Source organism: Apteryx rowi, unplaced genomic scaffold, assembly GCF_003343035.1.
Source record: "Apteryx rowi isolate R43461 unplaced genomic scaffold, aptRow1 scaffold_14, whole genome shotgun sequence".
NCBI classification, from domain to species: Eukaryota; Metazoa; Chordata; class Aves; order Apterygiformes; family Apterygidae; genus Apteryx; species Apteryx rowi.
This window is the reverse complement of record NW_020447641.1, coordinates 3,534,775-3,547,364: the sequence shown is the minus strand read 5'-3', so window position 1 is coordinate 3,547,364 and position 12,590 is coordinate 3,534,775. Positions and strand designations below refer to the sequence as shown.

The 12,590-nt window shown below is 35.7% G+C and overlaps 1 protein-coding gene across 1 annotated transcript in view; it reads left to right on the top strand.

The window, feature by feature from the left end:
• The first annotated feature begins 109 nt into the window (after positions 1-109).
• Positions 110-12,590, top strand: part of ZNF326 (zinc finger protein 326) — a 28,857-nt gene continuing 16,376 nt past the window's right edge. The window contains exons 1-3 of the mRNA XM_026057482.1: positions 110-215; positions 7,312-7,438; positions 9,481-9,886. Of these exons, the coding sequence (XP_025913267.1) occupies positions 176-215; positions 7,312-7,438; positions 9,481-9,886 (573 nt within the window). The 5' untranslated portion in view covers positions 110-175. The remainder of the gene's footprint in view (positions 216-7,311; positions 7,439-9,480; positions 9,887-12,590) is intronic.

Genomic DNA, 12,590 nt, shown 5'->3' with positions numbered 1-12,590 from the left:
GGGGCGAGCTCCGTGAGGCGATCGTGTCAGGAGACTGGAGATCCGACAGGAGAGAGAGCCGCCTCTTGCTGCGGCTCCCTGTCTCTCCCCTCCGGCTCTTGCTAAGCACTAAGTCATTCTCACTGACCCATCCTCTCCAGCTGAAGACAGAGATTGGAGATTCCCAGATACCCCCATGCATTGTGGTGTGAACATGCCCAGTGGGTCAGTCTCAGGTATGAGCTATAAATACATCTAACCTGTAAAAAGCATTGGGGCTGAACAGTCAGTGTTGACAAAAAAAAAAAAAAGGGTTATTAAAAGTACATAACATGGTTTGACTGCACATGTTGTTTTCTGGAGGAGCTGTAACTGGTTGGGAGTGAGACTTGATTTTCAACTTGGGCATGTCAACATGAACTCCTGCTCGTTCCAAAGAAAGCGGAATTATAAGATGTTCAAGGAGTGGGGATGGGGGGGTAATACAAACTTTCTTATGATAATACTTTGTGTATAAATCAGTATTTTGCTTTCATATGGACTACTGTATTCTTTTTTTAGTAGAAATAAGATTTGAGGATGTTTTCCCCTTTTATACAGGCATGGGAAAACCAGAACCTGGAACTGTGCTGTGTTTTTTTGTTTTTTTTTTTTTCTTTTTGAGTTACTTTAGGCAAGGGTTTGGGAAAGGATGCAGAAAGCATAAATAAATATGATTCAATGAAAGGCAGCTCATGTTTTTATGCTATCAAAAATATCACACAGATGCAACTAATAGGAATACATGTTTGTATGATGCATAATTAATTTTTGTAAGATGAATAAGATTATGAGTTTAGTAAGACTCAAGAAATGATTTGACATCTGTATTGCTGGCATGCAGGCAAGTACTAAAAGGATGTTAATATAATAATATATGAACTTTACATTTCAGAACATAAACTATCTGTGAGCTTTATTTAGAGATGCTGTTTAGTAAGCGGTAACTGTAGGATCTCTTAATATGCTTGCTGGCCATTATATGGAAATAACATGTTGGATTACAGACGCTTCTTTGATTGCAGTATGGTTATTTTTATAATACCCTTCTTGAGTCTGTAGCTCTTTTACCAGTAATAATGTTTTAGATGCATCTTCCTTCATAATAAAATAAATAAAAACTCTGTCCCTGTTTTATAATCTCCTGTATTGATTCCTAATTAAATGTCCCCCAGATCTGCAGTAGAGAAGTTTAAGTATCTTATTGGAACGTTCACTATAGCCATTAACCAAAATCTGCTTTTTGAAATCTGCTGATGACAGTAGTACAGTGAATCCAAGCTCATTCTATAGCAATTAACTGGCAAAACATATATTGCTTAATTAAATTGTTATTTTCATATGCCTCTSTAAGCATCTTTTCCTTTGTGATAACTATACTTTCTATTCTTCATAGCTATTAAACAAGTTTAAGTCTGATGTATGCAGTTTGAAACATTTGACATTAATGTTTGTGCATTGTATGTACACTAGTAGGGACTGAATGAGGCTTAGTCTTACTCTAATTCTATACAGCAGGCTAAATGTTATTTAGTAGGCGTCCGGTAGATGGCAACAGAGGATGAATGTTGAGTGTTTTCTTTTGAGTTCTCATTTGAGTTCTTGGCAAAGTTCTTCCTATTGAAATTTTTTTAGCCATTTTGAAGCATGCTTTTTATTGGGTAGCTGATGACTGCTACCCAGTTCCACCAGTGTCCCTTGCTGATGACTTGGATTGAGACAGTGATGACATGGCCTGTAGAAATTCTGTGACAATATATTCATGTTAATATTTTGATTACTGTAACTATTGTCCTTTTAGTCTGGAAGTGAAATGGCTTTTGCTGTAATTCCTAAAATTCATATACATTTTTGGATTGCTACCTCRTTTTGCTGGGGACTGAATAACAGGTTAAGTATTCTACATTGAATGACAAGGTTGTGGTCTTAAAGTGGGCATAGATATTATGGCAAATGTAGTCTGTCTGGAAAAAAATGGTGCTTACTGTTGCGCAATGAATCCTTAAGCTTTCTATAGTCATTGTTGATGATAAATAAAAATATTATAGGGAAATTTAGCAGGCTCCAAGCATGTACTTCTGTTTTTTATTGTTAATTTTTTTTTTATTTTACTGAAGTTAATTTTTTCAGTTATTATTCATTACTGCAAGATATTTCTCGCTTTGCTCAACTCCTGCTTTCTCAGTGTATTCCACATGGAGAACATTATTGGAAATGATTTTGTTTCTTTGTGCTGTGAATGTATTTTCAATGTTCTTTACTTTTGAGATTTTTTTCTTTAAAAGTATCTGTTGCTCTCAGACTCCTCTGCGTAGAGGGAAGCTACTACATGTTTAACTTCCCAATTCTCTACCTAAGGAAAGATATATATATATATATATATATATTTATTTATTTATTTATTTATTTTTCATTGCTGGATAATGAGGTGTCATTTTGCAGCTATTGTAAATGATCTCTCCACTAAATATGGCTTTTTTTTTCAGCTTTAAACTGAAAGGATACATATTCATTAACATTTTATTTTGTAAATTGAACTTGTCTTTTGGACACTCATTCTTTTAGATTTTAAAAGTAACATATTTTTTCCCTTTGTCATAACTGTTTTTCCCTCTCCCCCCAATAGTCTTTACACATGGATTGGAAACTGGAAAAGCAGGATTATTCTTTCTRTGCTGTTTCATTTCTGTACTTTATTTTGATAACTAATTAATCCACACTGTATTCATGCAAGAGACTATAGATACCAAAAGCTGGTTTATCCCTCCAAAAAAACTCTTGTTTCTTGTCGGTGACTTCCATCAGTTCAGAGACTTTTTTTTTTTTTTTAACTTTAAGAACAAATATGAACCACTTTCCCTCTCCCTAGGGTTTATATTAGGTTTTCAGTTTTACATTTCATTTTGGTATTTATTTGTAAAGAGTGATAATTTTTTTATTAAAAAAAAAACCCTTGATTATTTGTTGTTATAATTTTTAATAGCAAATTTTTGAGTTTAAAGACCGCTAGTCTAATTAAACTGTTGCAGGTCAGGTATCATCTTGTGGGAGCACTGGTCATTGTACACCTATATCCTTCTTTTTCTGTCTGTCCTTTCTAATCTTAACCTACCCCACATGTAACAAGAACTGTTCTTGCTTGACTGTAGGAAAGAAGGTTGAGCAACTCTTGCTTATGCCATCTGAATTTTATAGGTGTTTTTGTTTGTTTAAGAGAAACAATTCATCATCAGCATCAGGTTAGAATATATGTCTCTGTGTGTTTATGCCTTGTAAAATGCACGTTTTCCAAAGAAGAGGTTCAAAGCAAGCTGAATCTGTGTGTTGACACAAGTGATTCATTTCTCTAATGATGTAAAAGGTGACAAGGCTTTCATTGCTATTTATAAATTGTCTTTACGTGAAGGGGGATTAAAGGGTGTCCTCTTTGAAAGACTTAAAACCTGAATGTTTCATTTACGAGCCAGGTAATAGTTTAAAAATTGAGCTGCTGATCTTCTAATTGTGTTTGGTATAATTAGATAAATATTTTGGATGAAAGATGGAAAAACTTATATAAACCTTTTCTTTAATTTTACATTTAGATACTATTGATACTTTGATGGCTAAAACCTAGTAATATCTTTTTATAATTTTGGTCAGTGTTAAAAAGGATGAAAAATATCTCTTTAAAGGTTTCTTTGATAAACAGTTTTTATGTAAACTTAAATGAAGCTGATGAATCCAAACTATTACATTGCTTTTGGTTTGAGACACTGCAGTGTAACTTCTGGCTGTTGTTTTCCAGCTCTTAAGTACATCTTCTCTTAGCATGGAAGATGTTTCATGTTTAGTTTGGTGAGTTTACGCTGATGATCAACTTCTGTGCACCTCCACCAGTGGCTACTGCCAGAGCTAACGTAGCAGTGGACAGGGAGCAGGTTGCAGGCTAAGTAAACTGTTTTGTGTGTGTACTGCTTTTTTTTTTTGTACTTTCTGTCTGTCTTGCTCTAATAAGTAGAAGAAAGAGTTGAAGTTTCACACTATCCCAGAGGACAGCGTAGACAGGATTTTGATGTCTGTGGTTGTGAGGTTTTTCAGCTAATAGGCTATCTTGAGACTGAAGTAATTAAAGCTATGCAAGTGGTTATCTTTCAGTTACCAAATCCAAAAATTGAATTCCTTTTATTTTGGTTCACTTTAGTGAATATTTTCTCAATTCTCGTACCTTTTCTCCCCTTTTAAGGATAAAGCCTGTCTGGAAAACCAACTTCCCAAGTAAAGAAAAGCTCAATGCCTGAAGAAATATTGCACTTCTWATTTGCATGAAATATCTTTGTCAAGCTCTGGGTATGAATGTAGAATCTATCTTTGGTAAAGTTTGGAGCTGACAAAATGACTGAAAGGGAGGTCAGTGATTAGGATGATAGGCTACTGCTCAGCAATCTGGAACAGTTAATGAAATAGTCAGAAGGAGAATGTAAGACCACCTGTATTGGGTCAGATAGAAGTCTCTCTCTTTCCTGCCTTACCAATGTCCTATATGCCACTCTGTCCGTTTGGGGATGTGGAAGGAAAATAAAAATAGAACAAACCTGCAGAGATGATACTTTGGTATGTTTATATGCCTTCACTGGTTTGCAGCTTGGGGACTTTCTGAACCAGAGACTATCTTTGTGTTCRGCATCCTTTGAATTTCTTGTCAGTGAACGTATCCAGTTCCTTSTGATACCCATGTAAATTTTTAGTAACAGCTTGTCACAGAGAGGTTCCATGGCTTAAGGGTCTTTTGTGAAAAAGCATCCGATTCATTTTTTTAACTTGGTACTTCCTAGTTTCATTTGCTGCCTCCTATTTCTTGTATTAGGAAACAATGCAAGTGATCATCCCTGTTCACCTTTTTTTGTGTCTTATGTCTCCCTCTTTGTCTCCTCTGTTGAACCTTTTCCAACAGGAGTGTATTATAATGTAGGTAAATGCAGTGCAGTGAGTTTGGAGAGGAGGAGTAAGTTGTTTGCTGTTATGGAACAGGAGGAGCTTTCTTAAAGGCAGTGACTTGAGGATTTAGGGACTGACATAGCTCTACGGCAGCACTGCTGATGTTACCTAACATAAACCTTGGATGAGTAAGGAGATTATTGAGCGGGAGTGGATACCAGACGTTGTTCTGGGAGTGGAAACATCTAGTATTTGGTTTCATGCTAAAAATTTTAGTCTAAAACTTATTTCAAAAGTATGCTTTGGAACATTTTTGGAAGAGTTCTTTGGCATGTAAATGTGAAAGTGGTTTTTTTTGTTTGTTTGTTTTTGTTTTTTTAACAGCCAAATTCTAGCATGTAAAGAACACCGGCCGCTACTTCTATGCTGTAATAGAATCAAATTGCAATGACAGTGATTTTTGTCAGTGTGTTGCATTACTCCTGTTAAGTGGTATGATTCACCTGTTCAACTCTTAACCTAATTGCTTCTGTGCCATCAGTGTCTGTAGATAATAGGCAACAGGAGAAACTAGGGTGAATTATTGGGTGCTTTCAGGTCAGATATTTCAGTTTTCAGAACATACGCATCTTTTGATGCATTGTGTTTGGAAAAAAAACCTCGGATCTGAGCTTAACCATGGGGTCACGTAACCTTAATTTCTGTGAAACTGAAGTTATTTTATTTACTACTTTACTCTTTTTATTGGCCTGCATTTTTATGTAGACAATCTGTAGCACATTCCCCTGGATCATATGGTAGATCATTCGGCCACACCAGAGAGGAATATTAGATGCTTTCATTAGAAGGCAGAGCAGTTTCTTTAAAGAATAACCTTTTGCAGTTTAAGTTGATGTCATGTGATGCTATATGATTAATATTTTGAAAAGTTTTTTTCTATTTTGATGCAGAATCTTTACTGTATCTTCTGAATGTGGAAAAATGCATTATGGCTAGATGGTCAATGTTTGAGAAGTATTGTCTTGAATTTTTTAGAAAGTACTTAAGATCATTAAAAGTGAAAATCAGCAGATCATCTTGATTTCTGGGAGACTCTATCCAGGCATGCTGAGAACGTCTGTATGTTACAGTGATATAGTTAAGTACCATTTGCAGAATTTTTGTTGTTGATGACAGACATAAGAATGTAAATCACAGTGGCTCTCTGGTGCTAACAGTAAGCAACTGCAAACAGGAAATAGTGTATATACTTATTTTCACCTACTGCAATTATTTTCATGTGTTTTCATAGACACAGAATTATTAGATTCTTTATGTAGGAAATTTTCTTATGACTTCAAAGGAACTTATTTTCGTATTATCTCCTGAGGAAGTCAATGGTTCAAATTTGGAAACTCTGAAATGTATAAAATGCTTTCTGTTATCAGAGTGGTCAATTATTTGGTTAGATTTTTGTCCTTGCGATGTTCGTTGTGTTTTCCCTTTCTACTTTTCTGTGAGGTGTGACTCATCAGGCTTTGTATTGCCCAAAAGTTAATGTTAGCAAGTGCTGGGAGAACAATTTTGGTCACTGGGATGCAGGTGAATTGTCAACTGTGTGTATTACAGGAAGGCTGTGGATCATATTCATTAAGCAAATCTGACACATCATCTTAGTGCTTTGAAGTTGAGAGTGGCTGTTTAACCAGAACTTTAATGTAGAATTTCCAATATTGAGGAAAAAACTTGATTCTTTTCCAGACCTCATTACAAGATACAAAAATATCTTAAAATTATTAGTTCAACTCTAAAGTACCAGTATTCTAGTGCAATTAGTCAGCTGCAACTAAGTGTTGATTTGCATAGATTTTTGTTGGTGTTAGAGTGAAAAAATACTTTTGTTTGATTGGAACCTATATACGGTGTATGTATTGCGACATGACACAGATTGTAACCTTGAACCAGTGTCTCTAACAATGTGTCAAGATTTCTTGTGGCATTGGGTACAGAAGAAGGATGTCTGTGAGTCATGTGAGTTTTTAAAGGGAGGCAAGTGGTCGTAATTCTCCACTAACTTCTGACATATTCTATATAGGACTTCTCCATTAGTTCTCTTAATTTAAGTTGGGTCTGAATTCCAATTGCTGGAACAATAATCCTGAGTTATCCACTACTGGGAAGAAATGTAAGCTTGATTTCAATTAAGAGGTGTTCAGCTGATGACAAAGAGGCACCGCTTCTCTAAGCGCAATGACAAAATTGGTCTGCAGCTGAGAATTTTGTCTTGTTTGTAAGTTCTGTGGCAAAGAGTAAACTTAAGTTAAGAATTTAAGCTAGATTACTTAATAAGAGTTCTTGCTTTCTTTCTTTATAAACATTTCTCTGCTCTTTTTTTAGACATGGACCGTGATTATGGACATGGAGGCTATGGTGGCCCACGATCCATGGACTCTTACCTTAACCAATCCTATGGGATGGAGAGTCATGGAGGTGGAGGCGGAGGAGGTGGTGGTGGTGGTAACAGGTAAAATAATCCTTCAGTTGTCCCAAGAATTGATTAAATCTGATTTAAGTTTAAAATATTGTGTTTCCTAACTTAAGTGTTCCTGAGGCATGTTGTTATGATTTTGTATGAACATTTTTGTTCTGAGTCTTCCTGTGCAATAAAGACTGGCAAATATTAATCTGTAAGGGCTAGATTATGGTAATAATCAGCATTTTTGTAGAAAAGTTTGACAGTGAAACAGTGTGTCTTTCAACAAAAATGGAAAAAGTTTTCTTTTTTGGTAACGGTTAGAAATTTGTAGCTGATTGGCCTGACGTATCATTCCTCACATAGCAGACTAGACCTAACTGGTTTAGTGTCTTAGACTGAATCTATCAACATTCCGTTTTCAAGGAACATTTAGGGCATGTGTTCTTTGGTTTGAATGTGCAATGCTCAAATGATCCTGGGTATTGAATCTGAAAGTCATGTCCAGATTATTTCATTGGCAGGTACTGATTACACTCAAAATTGCGTGCATGTTCTGGGCTACTTTGTAAGATGGATTGGTTTAAAAATAAAATTTTTGATGCAGTGGTCTTAAAGTTGTGTATTTACTGCTAGGATATTATTCCTGGTGCTCTTTCAGTTAAAAAACAGTAGGGAGCAACTGATTTGATTTAGGCCTTAACATCATATTCAAAGTAGCATGCTTTTCAGAGTAGTGATTCTATATTGGAGGAAATAAAATGTGAAGAAAACTTAGATAATCTGTTGGTTTTCTTGTTTGCGCCCTTGAATTCTTGTCTGGCTGTAGCCAGACTACTGTATGATTATTGTTTGTAGCCACTGTAGCGCCTCTGGACAAGGACAGTGCTGAGTAGGGAGGCTGGAGAAAATGTTGTGTTTTGCTGCACGGTTCTGTTAAACATCTAGTTAAGTATAATTTGCTCAATGATGAACATTAAGATTGACTTAAAAGTCTGTGCAGAGATTCAGGAATGAGCTGTACCTACCATATAGTAATCTGCATATGATTGAGGTTGAATGTCTACTTGAACACTGAAATGTCTCTTGCCATGTTACGTTAATATTGTGCATGGACTCTTTCTGTAGATAGTGTCTTTTCTGTGTAGTTTTGGGTCTTCTGAGAGTAATCTCTTTTAAAATGAAGGCATTCTGTTTACTATAGTTACAGGTCTGCTCAAGGTTATATTTTACCAGTCAAGGGGTTGTCTTTCCCAACTCCTGCTGAATCACCCTATTTTAACCCTGTAGGGACACTAATGTGTTTCCCTTCCAAGCGGTTGCATTGATATCTAGCCTCACCCCCCAAAACAAAGCAAACTCTTGATAAATAACTAAATATTTCAGCTCCTTGTTATCCTACTCTGAAATTCCATGGACTGTTTTCATATGCACTGTGCATGAATTGGGTTAGATTTTCAAAATTCCGAGTTGCTAGACTTAATGGTCTGCAAGTGAAAGATGAATGCACTGCAGATCGTGAATATTAACTCCTTGATTGGGAGACAGATTTACAGGGAGGAAAACTTCCAGAAAGTATAAATATGAATGGTAGAGCACTTATGTTTTCCTTTAAAATTAGAATTGTGGGATGTTTAAGACTCTCAACTGTACTATGAAGAAAAAAAAGTCCGATTTTTCTCAGTTGAAAACTAAGCCGCCTTTTAACTGTGTTTAAATGTTAAAATATGAGGACATGATTTTGAAGAAAGGACAGTTTGACTAGCCTGTGAATGTCTGCAGGTGATTGTTTTCCTGAGACTAGGGCTGGGCTCTAATAATATTTTAGTAAATGTTGCTGAAAATTTAAGTAAACAAAGTTCAGGCATACTGAACTTTAGAATTGTTTGTAGCAAAAATGGCTCAGATAGCTTTCTATCTGGTCATAGTGTGGCTTGCCCAGCCCTAATCAAGATAAACAGTAACACAACTGTACAGACCAGTATAGTAATAAATTGATTTTAGGTGATAAATGTCAACTGATAACTTGTCTTTTGAAATGTATAACACTAGTAAGCTTACTTTTTTTTCTCCTCACTGTGCAACTTTTCCAGGTTTGGACCTTATGAGTCTTACGACTCCGGGTCTTCTCTGGGTGGGCGAGATCTGTACAGATCTGGCTATGGTTATAATGAACCCGAACAAAGCCGCTTCGGAGGTAGTTATGGTGGTCGATTTGACAACTCCTACCGGAATAGCCTTGACTCTTTCGGAGGTAGAAACCAGGGCGGGTCTAGCTGGGAAGCACCTTACTCCCGTTCAAAATTGAGGCCTGGGTTTATGGAGGACAGAGGAAGAGAGAGTTACTCTTCCTACAGCAGTTTTTCTTCACCCCATATGAAGCCTGCACCTGTAGGCTCTCGGGGGAGAGGAACGCCTGCTTATCCTGAAAGTGGATTTGGAAGCAGAAACTATGATGCTTTTGGAGGACCATCAACAGGCAGAGGCCGAGGCCGAGGAGTAAGTACAGAATCTTTTCAGATTCTTTTCACTAGACACTCTTTTAAACCCTTTCAAGACCACTGCTTTAAAATAAATACACTGTTCAATACAGTGTGTTTTTCTTTGTCCAAGCAAACTATCATGGTTGACAATGTTGTTTATCCCCTTGAAGCTGTCTTCAAGTAGTACCCAGTCCCTCTTTTTGTTGAAAGTAATGAGTAACAGAAGACTAGTTGATAAGGTTTGTTAAATCTCTCCTTTTGTTTGAAAGGTGAAGATAAAAGTAATAGGTTTGGTCTAAAAGGGATTAAAAGGACTTGCATTTCTCCTTGTAAACACTAGCATCTTTGCTGCTGGTGGGGAAATTTTTGAATACTGTAAAAGTTTAATTCCAACCCTTTTGAAGTTTTGAGTAGGTTAAAGGTGCAATGTATAAGTAAAAATAAAACATAGGTGGTGAATGCCAGAGTAGTTTTTGTTTTGTTTTTCTACATATGGACAGGTAAAACTTTTAGCTAAATCTTTAATATTTTAAACACATGCTTTATCAAACATCAAGTCTCCTTTTAAACTTAATTTTTACTCTGACTTGTGTATGGAAGGGTGATGGGAAGGAAATGGCAAAGGTAGGTGTTTAGCAGTTGCAGTTATTCTTATTTAAAATTAAAGCATGATTAAAGGGGCATCATCAACTTGAAATCAGGTCCTTTCACAGAATTGAGATTAATTTCAGGTAGTGTGCCTAGTCCTGTTACTTGTGTTCATTTTGTTTTGCAAACATGTTCTAACTCCTTTACAATGGTTTCCTCTCCAGCATAGGATCTAAAAACTATGTATACAAGAAAGAGCAAAAATAACTGTACACAAAAACACTGGATCACAAAGTTTGGAGAAGTAATGCTTTCTGTTAAATGAGCTGGGGGGGGGGGAAGCAGAAGAAGAGAATAAGGAAATCCTGACTATTAAAAGTACTAACTTTAAGTTGATGGTGTCCCTTTACCTTGGTTTAATAATCCCAGCTCTTATTTATTATTATTATTATTTTTCTAAGCATGAAGAGTTCAGTGAACACTTTTCTGCCTATGCCTCTAGATATAACTTATCTTCTAAAATTCTGAAGTGTGCCATATTTCTTTGGGAAGCAGTTATTTAATATTAAACTATATAACTTGTTTGTAGCTTGAAGTGTAGGTGAAGATTATTTTTTCTGGGTCTTTTAAAATGCCTAATTGCGTGGTGGTTTTGTTTCAGAGGTTTACTTTGCAGCATTCTTGGGTAATGTAGTTGCCATATTCAAATTTAGTGCAGATTTGCACATGGCTACTAGCTAGCATGTAGCACGGTATTAGAAATAGATTCTCATCTTTATATTTCTCTGCTTGTCAAGCTGAAAGTGTTAGGTTCTTAAGCTTGGATGCCCTCCTTTCAGAACTTACTTAGATCTGAAAGTTTTATGCAGAAATATAACTGAGTATCCTTATTTTTTTCTTTTGAAATTAATCTTTTTAGTCTTTTTAATGTAATAAAGGATAATGTAAAGGCTAAACAAATTACCATATTTAAAATGCATTGCACCTTTAATAGATAGATGATGAAAAAAGTGACTATTTAAAGAAAAAGTACTTGAAATTATTCAAGTGCGTATACTTCGTGTCAAGTTTATATACATACAGTGTAAATGTACATGCTAGGTAGTTCTATATCTCAACTAAATGAATTAACATGGAGATCTTGTGCATGGACTTCTAATTTGAAAAAGTGCCTATTTTAGTACATTTTAGTCTGTTATCATTTAAAACTTTCTAATAAAATTATTATATATTTCACATAGTACACTTAAGTTGTTTTCATGTACTTTTAACTTCGATAGTGTAATACTAATTCTGTTTTCATGGCAGTACAAATATTTCTGCTTATCCAATTCACCCATCCAGTCAATGGGCTCTTTTCTTCCCTTTATTAATCATATAAGTCAATATGAAGAAATGAGTTAGTGCTTTTGAAAAAATTACAGCTACTTCTCCCTCTTCAGATTACTCATTCAATCCATGCCTCTAGAAAGGCTACCTGCATAAGGAAGTGTCCATATATGTCTGTACAGCACTTCAGAAATAATGGAAAGGAAAGGATTAGTCTTTCAGCAGAATTTTTCATCCCTGTTGCTGACATGTTTTTGTATCACTTTCCCCTCACCCTGACCAACTGGTAATTTTTAAATTCTGAATTTATTGAATTCACTGTCACGCGCTATCCTTGCAGGGTTAACTAAAAGAAAGAGACCAAGCTTCCTTTGATTAAATGCTGTTCCACACTGAACAACCTTTTTTATTCTATTTTAAAATCACTGTTTTGGGTGGGCGGGGGGGGAGGGATTTTTTGTTTGTTTGGCTGGCTGCTACCCTAAGTGTAGAAAACTTGGTTGATTAGCTCTGTTTTTCCAAAGAGGAAAAAATGTTATTTTTCTAGAGAATCTGAAGAGAGGAGCCAAGATGTTAGGGTGAGGTATGAACTCTGGGCATGTTCATCGTCTGGACAATGGTTCTGAATAAGCAGAAACACAGTTTGTATATATATGTTCGTTCTACTGGACAAACACTCACAAAGCCATTACACAAAACAACATAAAAACTGGAAGCATAAATTTCCTGTGTTTTGCTCCAGAATGGAGATTTTGCTCAGCTTACAGTTTTATTGTGAAATATTTAAAAATGTGTACTAAAGT